The 16,506-nt window shown below is 42.5% G+C and overlaps 1 protein-coding gene across 1 annotated transcript; it reads right to left on the reverse strand.

The window, feature by feature from the left end:
• Positions 1-3,198: 3,198 nt before the first annotated feature.
• Positions 3,199-11,580, reverse strand: LOC306982661 (uncharacterized protein). The gene is made up of 8 exons (XM_079583132.1): positions 11,447-11,580; positions 11,080-11,191; positions 9,906-10,352; positions 9,635-9,793; positions 7,941-8,286; positions 7,545-7,723; positions 3,677-3,758; positions 3,199-3,604 (listed from the first exon to the last, which is right to left on the reverse strand). Exons 1-8 carry the CDS (start codon positions 11,513-11,515, stop codon positions 3,481-3,483), a joined length of 1,518 nt encoding a protein of 505 aa, XP_079439258.1. The 5' UTR covers positions 11,516-11,580; the 3' UTR covers positions 3,199-3,480.
• Positions 11,581-16,506: the final 4,926 nt, after the last annotated feature.

Raw genomic sequence — 16,506 nt, forward strand, 5'->3', positions numbered from 1 at the left:
GAAAACAGAATTTTTTTCAAAAATAAATATAGTAAAAACCTCAAAATCCACTGTTCCAAATTATTATGCAACTCATCGTTTCAATACATTTTAAAGCTTGTAATTAACTGAAAATGGTCATTTGTTGTATTTGTAGCATTAGGAGGTCGTATTTACTGAAATCAAAAGCTATTTCAATCAAAAACATCTTAACAGGTCAAGTTATATTTTAACATAGGAGCCCTTGTGTGATGCAGCTTCAAAATTCTTAAATCCATTAAAATTGTAAGTTTTTGGACAGTTTCTGCTTGGATTTGTTTGCAGGATGTTAGAATAGCCTCCCAGAGCTGCTGTTTGGATGAAAACTGCCTCCCACCCTCATAGATGTGTTTTTTGTTGAGGCTCCAAAGGTTCTCAATAGGGTTGAGGTCAGGGTAGGAGGGGGTCCACATCATGAGTTTCTCTCCTTTTATGCCCATAGCAGCCAGTGATGCAGAGGTTTTCTTTACAGCATGACATGGTGCGTTGTCATGATGAAGAGGATTTTGTTCGGGAAAACACGGCTCTTCTTTTTGTAGCATAGAAGACAGTGGTCAGTCAGAAACTCCACATATTTTTCAAAGGTCATTTTCACACCTTCAGGGAGCCTAAAAGGGCCTAAAGGGGCCGACCAGCTCTCCCACCATGATTCTGGCCCAAAACATGACTCCGCCCCCTCCTTACTGACGCCACAGCCTTGTTGGGACATTGTGGCCAATCACCAAACATCCACTACTCCATTGATCTGACCATCCAGGGCTACACGGCCTCATCAGTGAACAAGACTGTTTGAAAATGAGTCTCATGTATTTCTGAGCCACTGCAGCCGTTTCTCTTCATCAGCTTCAATTAACAGTTTAGGGGAGGCCGGGACAGAAGGTTTATGCACAACTGCAGCCTCTGGAGGGTCCGACACCTTCATGTTTGGGGGACTCCAGAGGCACCAGCAGCTTCAAATACCTGTCTGCTGCTTTGTGACATCTGTTCTCCTAATCTGATGTGTTTGTCTGGCAGAAACCGTCCATATTGTGCCTTTATCGGCACAAAACGGAGTGTGCTCTGAATCATCCACAAATCTCTTATCAGTTCGATGATTACACTTAATCTTTCATGAAATATCGAAGGTTTTCATACCTAGACCAAGGCATTCAACTATTTCACGCTTTTCATCAGCAGAAAGACACTTTTTCTTTACCATATTGCTTGAAAATGATGATCTGCATAATACAGTGGAACACCCTTTTTCAGTAGTTTTTCCCTTAACTGGGCTTAACCCGACAACTAATCCCAGATCTCTGAGATTTATGTCAGTGATTCATTGAGCCCCAAGACACGATACCATCCATGAGTTTCATTATTATTGCTTTTTTTTTTACCTTTTTGACACAAAAATCCAATTTGCATAATAATTTGGAACGCAGTGTAGTTTAACATTGTGGTGGAGCGACTGATGGTAACTGTGGTAACTGACAAAATGCATATTTTTATGTCTTTGTTCTTTGGCTCACATCTCAGTCATTACTGGAGGAATCCAAACACAAACTGTCACATAGTTCATTATCTCTGTCAGCTCATATGAACTAATGTGCAATTATTTTCTCCGAAGAACGTCAAAAAAGTGGTGACAATATGCGAAAACATGAGCGGGATGTTGTCCAATAGAAAGGACTTAGGACTTAGGACTGTAGATATCGACAAAAGAATGGTTCAGATATCGATATCGTTAAAGTACTGGTGTCGAAAAAGATGTAACGGTACACAGCCCTTGTGTTTTGTAGCTTTACAGTGGCCTAACGTTTTCTGACGGACTCCTATTGCTCTCCAAAAGAAAAGTTCCTTCATAACTCGTCTGAATCACTGACACTGAGCTGTTTGTGGAATGACAGTATGAATCACCAGCCACAAGACGCCGTCTGTATCTATTTCACTGATTCCGATTAGCCTGAACTTTGCATTGTCTTATTTACGGCTCTGTTTTATTGCCTTTGGTGAAGCTGTGAGGAAACTCCTGTTGTGATATTGGGCTATGCAAAACCATTGATTGATTGATGTAAGAACTTATCTATTATATATATTATATATGTAGCCAGAGCCGTGGGAAGATGTTTTAGTTAGGGGGCGCTGAGGGACAAAATTTACCCCCAAAATACTTTTCACAACTCACATCAGATTTTTTTCATCACTTTTTTGTTGGGTAGTCATCTCATTTTTGTCAAATTTTCGTGACTTTTTTGTCACTTTTTCGTCCATTTTTTCTAAATTTTTTGTCACTTTTTCGTCAAATTATTCGCATTTATTTTTTTCAAATTCTTATCACTTTTTCGTCCTTTTTTTTCTCTCAGTTTTTCGTCAAATTTTTGTCCATTTTTGTCATTTTTAGTAAATTTTTTGTCACTTTTTCGTCAAATTATTCGCATTTTTTTTTCTCAATTTTGTGTCAAATTTTTCTCATTTTGATGTCAAATTTTTGTCAATTTTTGTCATTTTTTTAAAAATTTTTGTCACTTTTTCGTCAAATTATTTGCATTTTTTTCGTCAAATTTTTCTCACTTTTTCGTCAAATTTTTGTCCATTTTGTCATTTTTTCTAATTTTTTTTGTCACTTTTTCGTCAAATTATTCGCATTTTTTTTGTCAAATTTTTCTCACTTTTATGTCAAATTTTTGTCAATTTTTGTCATTTTTTCTAAATTTTTTGTCACTTTTTCGTCAAATTATTTGCATTTTTTTTGTCAAATTTTTCTCACTTTTTTGTCAATTTTTTGTCAATTTTTATCATTTTTTCTAAATTTTTTGTCATTTTTTTGTCAAATTATTCGCATTTTTTGGTCAAATTCTTTTTTTTCTCGCAATTTTTCGTCAAATTTTTGTCCATTTTTGTCATTTTTTGTAAATTTTTTGTCACTTTCTCGTCAATGTTTTCTCACTTTTTTCACATTTTCATCCTTGTTTTTGTTTTCGTCTCAGTTTTGTCGCTATTTTCACACCTTTTTTCCAGAAGCTTTTGGACTGGGGTAAAGCTGGGGAAAATGTGCTCGGTTCAGGTGGGAGTTAATATTGCCTGCAGTTCACAAACTATCCACCAAACTATCCGCCCTCAGCACCCTGGGTTCCCACGGCCTTGTACGTAAAAACTTTAAATGACTCTAGACAGATCTGAACACAAAGACAGACTCAGGTGTGCGGCTGAAAACCACGTTTTTTAATGCTCAGGAAAAAAAGAAACAAATCAAGGTTTTCAAACACTTGACTCCCACCACCAGTGATTCAGTAGGCCTACCGAGGATTCAAAGGATCAGAATGTTAAGATTTTTGAGATTATGGACTTGTTTTGGCAGGAGCGACACGGCACAGTCTGGGTTTAGTCCAGCTTTGACTTTTTGCTGTGACTAAACAATGACCTGCTGAGTGTAAAGACCTGACCCGTGCCGCCCCGTGTAAACATGTCTGTTTGACCCGTGGATTATCTGCAGTACAGGCGGTTGACCCGTATGATGTCCCACCGGCTCATCCTCTTGGCATTTCCGAAAGTCACGTTACGGCGACGAGCCACCAGAGTGGGTCTGCCGTTCTTGGAGAAGGCCGTGCTGAAAAACCCCAGAGGACACGTCAGACCCGGGAACACGAACCTGTGACTGACAGGCTGTGACAGTGTTTACCTTCTGTAGTGCATGACAGAGCCGTAGTCGTACGGAGTCCCCAGGTTCCGAGTCCGTGTTCGCCGGAAGTTATGGCGTTTCTCTGAAACACACACAGACTTTCAGACCGTCTCCTGGTCAGGAGGATCTTCTACTCTGGTCACAGGTCGAACTAAAAACTTTATTAACCCCATTGTGAGTTAAAGAATGTCGGCACTCGCTCGGCACATAAACGCGACCCAAACAAAAGCACACAGAGTTGCCTTGTGTACGAAATGCGCGGTATAAATAAACATGCCTTGCCTATTAGCAGTAGCATTAGCAATAGTAGTAGTAGCATTATTAGCAGTAGCAGTAGTATTAGCAGTAGTAGCAGTAGTAGTATTAGCAGCTGTAGTATTAGCAGTAGTATTAGCAGTAGTAGTATTAGCAGTAGTAGTATTAGCAGTAGTAGTATTAGCAGTAGTATTAGCAGTAGTGTTAGCAGTAGTAGTATTAGCAGTAGTATTAGCAGTAGTGTTAGCAGTAGTAGTATTAGCAGTAGTAGTATTAGCAGTAGTAGCAGTAGTAGTATTAGCAGCTGTAGTATTAGCAGTAGTGTTAGCAGTAGTAGTATTAGCAGTAGTAGTATTAGCAGTAGTAGTATTAGCAGTAGTAGTATTAGCAGTAGTAGCAGTAGTAGTATTAGCAGCTGTAGTATTAGCAGTAGTATTAGCAGTAGTAGTATTAGCAGTAGTGTTAGCAGTAGTAGCAGCAGTAGTAGCAGTAGTAGTATTAGCAGCTGTAGTATTAGCAGTAGTATTAGCAGTAGTAGTATTAGCAGTAGTAGTATTAGCAGTAGTAGCAGTAGTAGTATTAGCAGCTGTAGTATTAGCAGTAGTATTAGCAGTAGTAGTATTAGCAATAGTATTAGCAGTAGTGTTAGCAGTAGTAGCAGCAGTAGTAGTATTAGCAGTAGTAGTATTAGCAGCTGTAGTATTAGCAGTAGTATTAGCAGTAGTAGCAGTAGTAGTATTAGCAGCTGTAGTATTACAAGTAGTATTAGCAGTAGTATTAGCAGTAGTAGTATTAGCAGTAGTATTAGCAGTAGTAGTATTAGCAGTAGTAGTATTAGCAGTAGTAGCAGTAGTAGTAGTAGCAGCTATAGTATCAGCAGTAGTATTAGCAGTAGTAGTATTAGCAGCTGTAGTGTTAGCAGTAGTATTAGCAGTAGTAGTATTAGCAGTAGTAGTATTAGCAGTACTATTAGCAGTAGTGTTAGCAGTAGTATTAGCAGTAGTATTAGCAGTAGTATTAGCAGTAGTATTAGCAGTAGTAGTATTAGCAGTAGTGTTAGCAGCTGTAGTATTAGCAGTAGTATTAGCAGTAGTAGTATTAGCAGTAGTAGTATTAGCAGTAGTATTAGCAGTAGTATTAGCAGTAGTAGTATTAGCAGTAGTGTTAGCAGCTGTAGTATTAGCAGTAGTATTAGCAGTAGTAGTATTAGCAGTAGTATTAACAGTAGTAGTATTAGCAGCTGTAGTATTAGCATTAGTATTAGCAGTAGTAGTATTAGCAGTAGTAGCAGTAGTAGTATTAGCAGTAGTATTAGCAGTAGTAGTATTAGCAGCTGTAGTATTAGCATTAGTATTAGCAGTAGTAGTATTAGCAGTAGTAGCAGTAGTAGTATTAGCAGTAGTGTTAGCAGTAGTAGCAGCAGTAGTAGCAGCAGTAGTATTAGCAGTAGTATTAGCAGCTGTAGTATTAGCAGTAGTATTAGCAGTAGTAGTATTAGCAGCTGTAGTATTAGCAGCAGTAGCAGTAGTAGTATTAGCAGCTGTAGTACTAGCAGTAGTAGTAGCAGTAGTAGTATTAGCAGCTGTAGTATTAGCAGTAGTATTAGCAGTAGTAGTATTAGCAGTAGTAGTATTAGCAGTAGTAGTATTAGCAGCTGTAGTGTTAGCAGTAGTAGTATTAGCAGCTGTAGTATTAGCAGTAGTAGTATTAGCAGTAGTAGCAGTAGTAGTATTAGCAGCTGTAGTACTAGCAGTAGTATTAGCAGTAGTAGTATTAGCAGCTGTAGTATTAGCAGTAGTATTAGCAGTAGTAGTATTAGCAGTAGTAGTATTAGCAGCAGTAGTATTAGCAGCAGTAGTATTAGCAGCTGTAGTATTAGCAGTAGTATTAGCAGTAGTAGTAATAGCAGTAGTAGTATTAGCAGTAGTATTAGCAGTAGTGTTAGCAGTAGTATTAGCAGTAGTATTAGCAGTAGTATTAGCAGTAGTAGTATTAGCAGTAGTGTTAGCAGCTGTAGTATTAGCAGTAGTAGTATTAGCAGTAGTAGTATTAGCAGTAGTATTAGCAGTAGTGTTAGCAGTAGTAGTATTAGCAGTAGTATTAGCAGTAGTATTAGCAGTAGTAGTATTAGCAGTAGTAGTATTAGCAGTAGTAGTATTAGCAGTAGTATTAGCAGTAGTGTTAGCAGTAGTAGTATTAGCAGTAGTTTTAGCAGTAGTAGTATTAGCAGCTGTAGTATTAGCAGTAGTGTTAGCAGTAGTAGCAGCAGTAGTAGCAGTAGTAGTATTAGCAGTAGTATTAGCAGTAGTAGTATTAGCAGTAGTATTAGCATTAGTACTATTAGCAGCTGTAGTATTAGCAGTAGTGTTAGCAGTAGTAGCAGCAGTAGTAGCAGTAGTATTAGCAGCTGTAGTATTAGCAGTAGTGTTAGCAGTAGTAGTATTAGCAGTAGTAGTATTAGCAGTAGTAGTATTAGCAGCTGTAGTATTAGCAGTAGTACTATTAGCAGCTGTAGTATTAGCAGTAGTGTTAGCAGTAGTAGTATTAGCAGTAGTAGTATTAGCAGTAGTAGTATTATCAGTAGTAGTATTAGCAGCTGTAGTATTAGCAGTAGTAGTATTAGCAGCTGTAGTATTAGCAGTAGTAGTATTAGCAGTAGTAGTATTAGCAGTAGTAGTATTAGCAGTAGTATTAGCAGTAGTGTTAGCAGTAGTAGCAGCAGTAATAGCAGTAGTATTAGCAGCTGTAGTATTAGCAGTAGTGTTAGCAGTAGTAGTATTAGCAGTAGTATTAGCAGTAGTATTAGCAGTAGTATTAGCAGTAGTATTAGCAGCAGTAGTATTAGCAGTAGTATTAGCAGTAGTATTAGCAGCAGTAGTATTAGCAGTAGTGTTAGCAGCTGTAGTATTAGCAGTAGTGTTAGCAGTAGTAGTATTAGCAGTAGTATTAGCAGTAGTATTAGCAGTAGTATTAGCAGTAGTATTAGCAGCAGTAGTATTAGCAGTAGTATTAGCAGTAGTATTAGCAGCAGTAGTATTAGCAGTAGTATTAGCAGTAGTATTAGCAGTAGTATTAGCAGCAGTAGTATTAGCAGTAGTAGTATTAGCAGTAGTGTTAGCAGTAGTTGTATTAGCAGTATTATTAGCAGTAGTAGTATTAGCAGTAGTATTAGCAGTAGTAGTATTAGCAGTAGTAGTATTAGCAGTAGTATTAGCAGTAGTGTTAGCAGTAGTATTAGCAGTAGTATTAGCAGTAGTATTAGCAGTAGTAGTATTAGCAGTAGTATTAGCAGCAGTAGTATTAGCAGTAGTATTAGCAGTAGTATTAGCAGTAGTATTAGCAGCAGTAGTATTAGCAGTAGTAGTATTAGCAGTAGTGTTAGCAGTAGTTGTATTAGCAGTATTATTAGCAGTAGTAGTATTAGCAGTAGTATTAGCAGTAGTAGTATTAGCAGTAGTAGTATTAGCAGTAGTATTAGCAGTAGTATTAGCCATAGTAGCATTAGCAGTAGTATTAGCAGTAGTATTAGCCATAGTAGCATTAGCAGTAGTTTAAGCAATAGGAGTATTAGCAGTAACATTAGCAGTAGTATTAGTAGTAGTATTGGAAGTACTTCTTTGGATGTTGTTCCACAGGACTCGGACGTATTTGTTGCGGTCAGATCTCCTGTGCTCGTGGTGGAAGCCCAGCGCGTGCAGCAGCTCGTGTTGGATGATTCCCAGGTAAACACATCCGTTCTTGCTCAGAGAGAGCTTCTGTCGCCGTCCTCGCCGCCCGATGTACGACGAGCAGCTGCTCGACAAGAATTAATGAAATTACAGACACTTCTCGTCAAATATTCTCTCAACAAAAGTCAAAGACGCTCAGTCAGTTAGCAGTGTCATAATGATCTAGTAAAGAGTCAGAGAAGACTTTTTGTGGAGGAGCCGTCACTGATTGATCCAGACGCCTTGGTCCAATGGTAAAGGTGCTTATTTATTACAGTAATAGTGACAGTAGTTGCACATACCCCGTAGAGGAGTGGATATACAGATGATCCCGTTTCTTATAGCGGCGACGGCAGCGGAAGCAGCCCCAGCGGCGGCCCCAGCGGCAGCGGCGGCAGCGCCAGCCGCACTTCCAGCGGCGGCGGCGGCAGCGCAAGCGGCACTTCCAGCGGCGGCGGCGGCAGCGGAAGCGGCAACGCCAGCTGCGGCAGCGGCAGCGGCGGCGGCAGTGGCAGCGGCGGCGGCAGCGGCAGTTGCAGCGGCGGCCACAGCGGCGGCGGCAGGGGTTGCGGTGGCGCACAAAGCGGATGCAGGTCTTCTTGGCGAAGGTTCTGAAGGCTCGTTGGATTGTTTTCAGCTGAGCAGACGCTGCAACACAACGTTACAACAACACTCTCACAATCAGCAGATTAAACATACTACACCATCGGCAGTAACGTGGGAACGTTACTTTAACAAAGTTATTAGCTATAGTTACTGAATTACTCTATAGTAAAAGTAACTCGTTACCAGGGAAAGTAACTATTTGCGTTACTGTTATAAAATAGTTGCTATATGTCAAAGAATTTGGATTTTTTGTTGTTGCTGTTTTCAGTCACTTGAAATGAGTAGAACAGACAGGTGTTCAAAGATGTTCATAGTAACTGAATGAACTGAGCGGGGGGGTGAGTGGGGGGGGGGGGAGGCCACTGTGACTGAATGGTATTGACCAGTATTTGTGCCGCTGTTTTTTAAATGTAGGAATACGGCCGTATTCAAAGAAAATGTGGAGGAACAGGAGTAAAAGAAACATGTGCCAACATGTGCATGAAGGCTCTCCGTTCATTCACTTTGTTTACCCAGTAACGATCATGGCGTTGTAACGACGGGGAGAGTAATGAATTACATTACTCCGTCACTGAAAAAATAACACATTATTCCAAACAGCGACTATCAGTGTACATTCATTCATTCCACTGAGAACCACTGCATTGGATTGTACAGATCTAACATTTACGCACATTCGGTCGCACAAAGCTGCTCTCAACAAAGCCCTGAAGACCGGCTCACTGTGTTTAGATTTCCACTGAGTAAATGAAAACTATATATTTTCGGAAACCTTATAGTATAAGCAATGAGAAAAACAATGTTTCCATTTGCCCTTGTCATTTGGTAAAATTGTGCAATTATACAGTTTTTCCATGAGAGTAAATGGGGAGTCATCGCTACGGTCTCTCAATAGAGTTTGGGAATGTGATATCTCTAAGCGTAATGGGATTAGCAGCAATTGTATTTATCCCATGGTAAAAGTCCTGGAGCTGCCCTTGGAGTTACCCTGAAGAGATTGTTGTAAAAAGAAGCAGAAAAAAATATGAATGTATGGTTATTTTAAGGCCCTTTTTTGGGGCGTACACTTGGACACCACTGTGAGTTAGATGCTTTTTACCAGCAGTAACTCAGCAGCTAACGGAGCTGATCCACGGCTTTTTTCTCCACTTTTTATACTGTTTTTAGCTAATGTTAGTCAATGGAAATGTATGCTAACATTTGCAAAGATGGCGGATCTCCATGGTGACTGTGGAATTTCCCGAACTGTATTGTTGTGTAATGTTGTACATTGTCCCATCCCCATGTGAAACACAAAAAACACAAACATTGGTCCTCAGTACGTCTTCAGAATGTCTGTATGAACTCGTGTGTGCCGGATCAGTCGTAGTCATGGAGCTGTAGTACTCACAGTAGTGGTTGGCGATGACGTAGGGCACGTAGACTTTCCCGTTCTTCGATCGGCGCCACCTGCAGCCCCGTCTCGTGCAGCGGTCGGCGTTTCTCTTCTGCACATGGGACTTCAGGACCATCACGTCTCCGTCCTCGATCTCACTGTCCTCGTCCCCCACTGGAGCAACAACAACAGAAAGCTCAGAAACTCTGAGGCAACAACTGGCTTGAAATGACTGTAAAGAGGTTTAGTTTGAGAATGGCTGAATTTAGTGAGAGAGTTTTCTGACCCAGGTTCTTGTTGACCATCTCCAGACGCTCAGACACGCTCATTCCGTCTTCTTTGTCCTCTGGGGGCTCGTCGGTCTCCTCTGGGGACTCGTCGGTCTCCTCTGGGGACTCGTCGGTCTCCTCTGGGGACCCGTCGGTCTCCTCTGGGGACTCGTCGGTCTCCTCTGGGGACTCGTCGGTCTCCTCTCGGAGCTCGTCGGTCTCCTCTGGGGACTCGTCGGTCTCCTCTCGGAGCTCGTCGGTCTCCTCTGGGGACTCGTCGGTCTCCTCTGGGGACTCGTCAGTCTCCTCTGGGGACCCGTCGGTCTCCTCTGGGGACTCGTCGGTCTCCTCTGGGGACTCGTCGGTCTCCTCTGGGGACTCATCGGTCTCCTCTCGGAGCCCGTGGGTGTCCTCGGGGGGATCTTCAGTAGCCCCTTCATCCAGGTCCTCATCTACGTCTGCGTCTGAGAAAATAAACAGTGAAACTTCAGCCCCAGTCACTGCAAAAAGTATTTAACTAGATCAGTATAAACATCTCAATTTGAGCAAAATAATCCATTTTCCATAATCCAAATTTTAGTTGTTTTGACTAGTTAAGAAGTTGCATTTGTCCTAGATTATTTCACTTGTTCTGAGATGTTTCTGACTCGTTTCGATACATTTCGTCCTTATTTCAGGTCATTTTCTTTGCCAATGGGGAAAGAAAATTGTTCTTATCTCATTGCCAATTTTACTTTCTTATTTCAAGCGAGATTTACCCTAGAACTGGTCTGAAATGTCCTCAAACAAGCAAAGTAAACTCGGTCCGATCAGGAAAAGTGTCTAAATGAGTGAAAACCGCTCAAAACAATTTCCTCAATTCAAGTCATTTAAGCCATTGCTTGATATTGACTTTTTGTAGTGAGCTGACTGTTTTAAAGAGGACTGGAGGAATTCACTTAATACATCATCATTTAAGTCAAAGTAATTTCACTCACAAGCCTAAAAGCGATTAAAATCTCACGTTCCCCTGATCTAAATCCAACTAAGAACCTTTGGGGATGGATGGCGAGTTCCAGACAGTAGACGCCCTTCAGCAGGACGTCTTCACTTACAGAAATGTTCCCTCAAACACCGACATCATCATTTAGTCGACGAAACCTCCAGTAAAATGTAAAAGAACTGTGTGACTAAATATCTCATCAAAGTTACCAATGCTCTCATCTTGATCCAGGTCCTGTTTTAGCTCCAGGTGTGTGTCTGGGTCCAGGTTGAGGAGGACTTGTTTCGGTTTCTCTGACGCTTCAGCTCCATTTCCCAAATCCTGCACAAACACGACACTTTAGACACATTTATTAACCAGGGCTGGGCTTTTTTCCCCCATACCTGTACTTGAACGAAACCTATGCTAAAATACTTGCCGTCTAAAACCAGGAAATGGAACAAAAGTATGTGGGAAAATCAAGGACGAGAGAAACATAATACAAATAAAGCAATTTTGAATCTTTGAATTACTCCCCAAGACCTAAACTTACCTAAAACTACCTGGTTGTTTAAAGGTACCCAGCCCTAAACTCACCGCAGAGACGATCCAAACGGAGACCGAGAGCAGGACGACGACTCCCAGAATGCACTTCCGCAACGCCATGGCAACAACACCAGCTCAGAACATGTGTGCGGTTCTAGAGGTGAGGCTGCGGTGCTTCCCTTTCCTGTCTGCGCCGCTGCAGTGATGCCGACCTCACCGACTCGCTCCTTTTTAAACCCGACTGCCGGATCTCCACATCCGTGTACTGTGTATACTGCGCGTACTCCATCTGTCTACTCAGTGCAGAGTTGTAGTAAAGCGATACTCGGAGATGATTATCAAGATAATAAAAATTATTTCGGCGAGTTTCGAGTTTCAGGAGTTCCCTGAATAGATGAAATGGAGCAAAAACACATATTTACTCAGGATGGATTCTGTCTCTGATCACAGATATTCAGAACAAACGGACTCAGGGTGAATTAATTTATCCTATTTCAACAAGACCAATAAAAAATGTCTTTATATTCTACTTCATGAACCTAAAAGTTTGCAGTTTCCGTCCAAAAGGTTCAGCACAAAAGAAAATGTCTCTAAGAACTGAGTTTTCAATCAGAATTCAGAAGTGGCTGAAGATCCTGGCCATCAGTAATCACATGCTTTAAATGTAGGTGTTTCATGTGGGATACTGTAAATGCTCTAATATAGGGCGGGGCCTTTATTTACTCAAGGGCATCTAGGACCAGAACTTTATTGAAACCAGGCCACAATTAGAGACAGGCCTTTATTTCTATTTGAGCAAAACGGACGACCAGGAAAATGAAGAAAAACGAGATTTGTGTCCATTTGCACCTAAAATATTAAGTTCATTTATTAATGAACATTTCAAACCCTCTCCCAGCGGCTGGAACATTGACGCCTTTTATTTTGTCGGGACAACAGGAAGTGTTTCGTTGCTGTTGGCGGAGCTTTGACATCAGTGTCACTGCAGGTTTCTGTTTCGTTTTTACCGGACCGGATTATTTGTTGTTATCTTGTGTAAAAGGCGAGTTTAGACGGAGCGTTTGTGTTTGTGATCGATCATGAGACTGACCCGAGAGAAGACGAGACGCTCGCGCTGATGGGAGGAGTTAAATTTAGGGCGTGGGACTGACCTGCACACGGAGCAGCTGGACGTGCTTTGAAGACGCGATGGAGACTTTATTAAAACCCTGGAGGGTCACACAACTCTCCCTCTGTTTCCAAATATCGTCACAGGAGGTTTGAAAAGTGGCTAAATCTGTGTCAAAGTTACGCTCGGATCAGCTCCTCCGCAGCGTCGCCCTTGGCCCGGGTTCAGTTTGTTACTTCCTGCACGTGAGTTTTCATTTACACCAGTATGAGACACATTCTTAACATGGGGAATATTTCTACCGCTATAGTTTCTAATAAAAGCCCCGGCCTGTTTTAGAGACCGGCTTTTATTTGCCTCCGCCAGCCGCGAACCCGACCTCTGTTAGAGACCCGGCCTCTGTCGGAGACCCGGCCCCTGTCGGAGACCCGGCCACTGTCGGAGACCCGGCCCCTGTCGGAGACCCGGCCCCTGTCGGAGACCCGGCCCCTGTCGGAGACCCGGCCCCTGTCGGAGACCCGGCCGCAAATGGAATACAGGCCAGTATTAGAGAATTTACGGTAATCGCATTTCACAAATTAATCTATTGACAGCCATAGTAAAAATATATCGTTTTAAGCAGAAAAAAAATTGCAACTTTTCATCGTAACTTTGGGAAAAATGCCCGCGAAATCCTGGAGGGACTGGTTTATAGTGTATAAAGTAAGCCTATATAGCAGCGCCCCCTATGGATTTTTGTTTGGGGCCACAGGGCACCCTTGCTACACCACTGATGTCCGTTAGTGGGCAAGCTTTCCCTAAAGCCGGGGGCACATCGTGGGGAAGTCAAAGGTCGTACAGTGAGACAGGGACAAAGATTTCAAATACAACTGTGGTCATAGCTACGATTCTCTCTTTGGACCATCGCGGAGACGAGAGCAGCTCACCATTCTGCAATCCCCACAGTTTACTACACCTGCCATGAGATCCTGAAAGCCTGACTCATCATGTCAGAACTTTTACCGACTCTGGACTGATGTGAACACAAAGACAGACTCAGGTGTGCGGCTGAAAACCACGTTTTTTAATGCTCAGGAAAAAAAGGAAACAGATCAAGGTTTTCCAACACTTGACTCCCACCACCAGTGATTCAGTAGGCCTACCGAGGATTCAAAGGATCAGAATGTTAAGATTACTAAGATTATGGACTTGTTTTCACAGGAGCGACACGGCACAGTCTGGGTTTAGTCCAGCTTTGACTTTTTGCTGTGACTAAATAATGACCTGCTGAGTGTAAAGACCTGACCCGTGCCGCTCCGTGTAAACATGTTTGACCCGGGGATTATCTGCAGTACAGGCGGTTGACCCGTATGATGTCCCACCGGCTCATCCTCTTGGCTCTTCCGAAAGTCACGTTACGGCGACGAGCCACCAGAGTGGGTCTGCCGTTCTTGGAGAAGGCCGTCCTGAAAAACCCCAGAGGACACGTCAGACCCGGGAACACGAACCCGTGACTGAAAGGCTGTGACAGTGTTTACCTTCTGTAGTGCATGACAGAGCCGTAGTCGTACGGAGTCCCCAGGTTCCGAGTGCAGATCTTCCTGAAGTTATGGACGTACTCTGAAACACACACAGACTTTAGGACCTTCTCCAGATCAGGAGGATCTTCTACTTTATACAGATGGGATTGTACAAAGACTTGTCGGGATTGTACAGTTGTAGTACTTTGAAGAAGTAGTAGTATCTGAATGGAGCAGCGACACAACAGCCACAAAACTGTTTTGTTTTGTCCAAGACTGTTTTTATGTTCAGTGAATCAAAGATGAGTTTCTTCCTTCCGTAGTAGCAGAAAGTCAGACCTGTTGGCCTCAGGGCTGCCCTTTGTCACCAGTTCTGTTCATTACATTAACAGATGAGGGTCAGGGTCATCTCTGTTTGCAGATGGTGGTTTTGCTCGCTGGACCTTCAGCTGCACTGAAGCAGTTTGTGTGAAGAGACTGGGTTCTTCACATGGCCAGTGTTCTGGGGGAAGTAAGTGCTTTATGTATCATTGTACATTGTACAACTGTACAGCAAAATTGCGTTCCATCTATGAGATATGAGTTATGACCGAAAGGACAAGTCACCCGGGGGGAGCTCGGAGTAGAGCTGCTGCTCCTCCATGTTCAGAGCAGCAGCAGGAGCCCTATCTCCGAAAGTGTGCGTGGATCGGGAAGTCTGGGTATGTCTTCTCAGAGTGCTGCCTCTGCGCCCCGGATAAAGTGAAAGGGTAGCATGTACTGCATTAACATATACTGCATTAGCATATACTGCATTAGCGGTAGCATATACTGTATTAGCGATAGCATATACTGTATTAGTACCATGTACTGTATTAACGGTAGCATGTACTGCATTAGCGGTAGCATATACTGAGGCTAGGTTTATATATTATTATTATTATTATATATTATATTATTATTATTATTTTAAGTTCTTAGAACTTCGTGTACTACTAAAATAAGTTTGCTGCTCAAATGAATACATGAAATATAGTTTTAGCAGCAGTACTAGTATTAGCAGTAGTATTAGCAGTAGTATTAGCAGTAGCATTAGCATTAGTATTAGCAGTAGTATTAGCAGTAGTAGTATTAGCAGTAGTATTAGCATTAGTATTAGCAGTAGTATTAGCAGTAGTAGTATTAGCAGTAGAATTAGCAGTAGTAGCAGTAGAATTAGTATTAGCAGTAGTGTTAGCAGTAGTAGCATTAGCAGTAGAATTAGCAGTAGTAGCAGTAGAATTAGTATTAGCAGTAGTGTTAGCAGTAGTAGCATTACCAGTAGTATTAGCAGTAGTATTAGGAGTAGCATTAGCAGTAGTATTAGCAGTAGTATTGGCAGTACTTCTTTTGATGTTGTTCCACAGGACTCGGACGTATTTGTCGCGGTCAGATCTCTTGTGCTCGTGGTGGAAGCCCAGCGCGTGCAGCAGCTCGTGTTGGATGATTCCCAGGTAAACACAGCCGTTCTTGTTCAGAGAGAGCTTCTGTCGCCGTCCTCGCCGCCCGATGTACGACGAGCAGCTGCTCGAGAGAGTCAAAGACGCTCAGTCAGTCAGTTAGCAGAGTCATAATGATACGGGAAAGTAAAGAAGACTTTTAGTGGAGGCGCCGTCGCTGATCGATCAAAACACTTGATCCAATGGAAAGATGATTATTGATTACAGTAATAGTAATGTGACAGTAGTAGCTCATACCCCTTAGAGGAGTGGATGTACAGATAATCCCGTTGCCTGCAGCGGGGGACGAAGCGGATGCAGGTCCTCCTAGCGAAGGATCTGAAGGCCCGATGGATTCTCCTCCGCTGAGCAGACGCTGCAACACAACGTTACAACAACACTCTCAGAGTCAGGCACATTGTACGGCCATAATACATATTTATTTATTCCACTTTCAGAACCACTGCATTGGATTGTACAGTTATTGGAAGTATAAAGTCGTAGTCATAGAGTTACTCACAGTAGTGGTTGGCGATGACGTAGGGCACGTAGACTTTCCCGTTCTTCGATCGGCGCCACCTGCAGCCCCGTCTCGTGCAGGGGTTGGCGTTTCTCTTCCGCACATGGGACTTTGGGACCACCACGTCCCCGTCCTCGATCTCACTGTCCTCGTCCCCCACTGGAGCAACAAAAACAGCAAAGCTCAAACCGGCGGGGCTAACAAAACAACTCGCTTGAAATGACTGACCCTAAAGAGGTTTAATTTGAGAATAAGTGAGTTTAGTGATAGAGACGTTTTCTGACCCAGGTTCTTGTTGACCATCTCCAGACGCTCAGACACGCTCAGATAATCCTCGTCCTCTTCCTCTGCAGAGGCGTCGTCCTCTAGGAGCTCGTTGGTGTCCTCTGAGGGATCTTGGGTAACACCTGGGGGGGTGTCGGTGTCCTCTGAGGGATCTTGGGTAACACCTGGGGGGGTGTCGGTGTCCTCTGAGGGATCTTGGGTGACACCTGGGGGTGTGTTGGTGTCCTTTGAGGGATCTTGGG

The sequence above is a fragment of the Gobius niger genome (assembly GCF_951799975.1).
Source record: "Gobius niger genome assembly, contig: SCAFFOLD_55, whole genome shotgun sequence".
NCBI classification, from domain to species: Eukaryota; Metazoa; Chordata; class Actinopteri; order Gobiiformes; family Gobiidae; genus Gobius; species Gobius niger.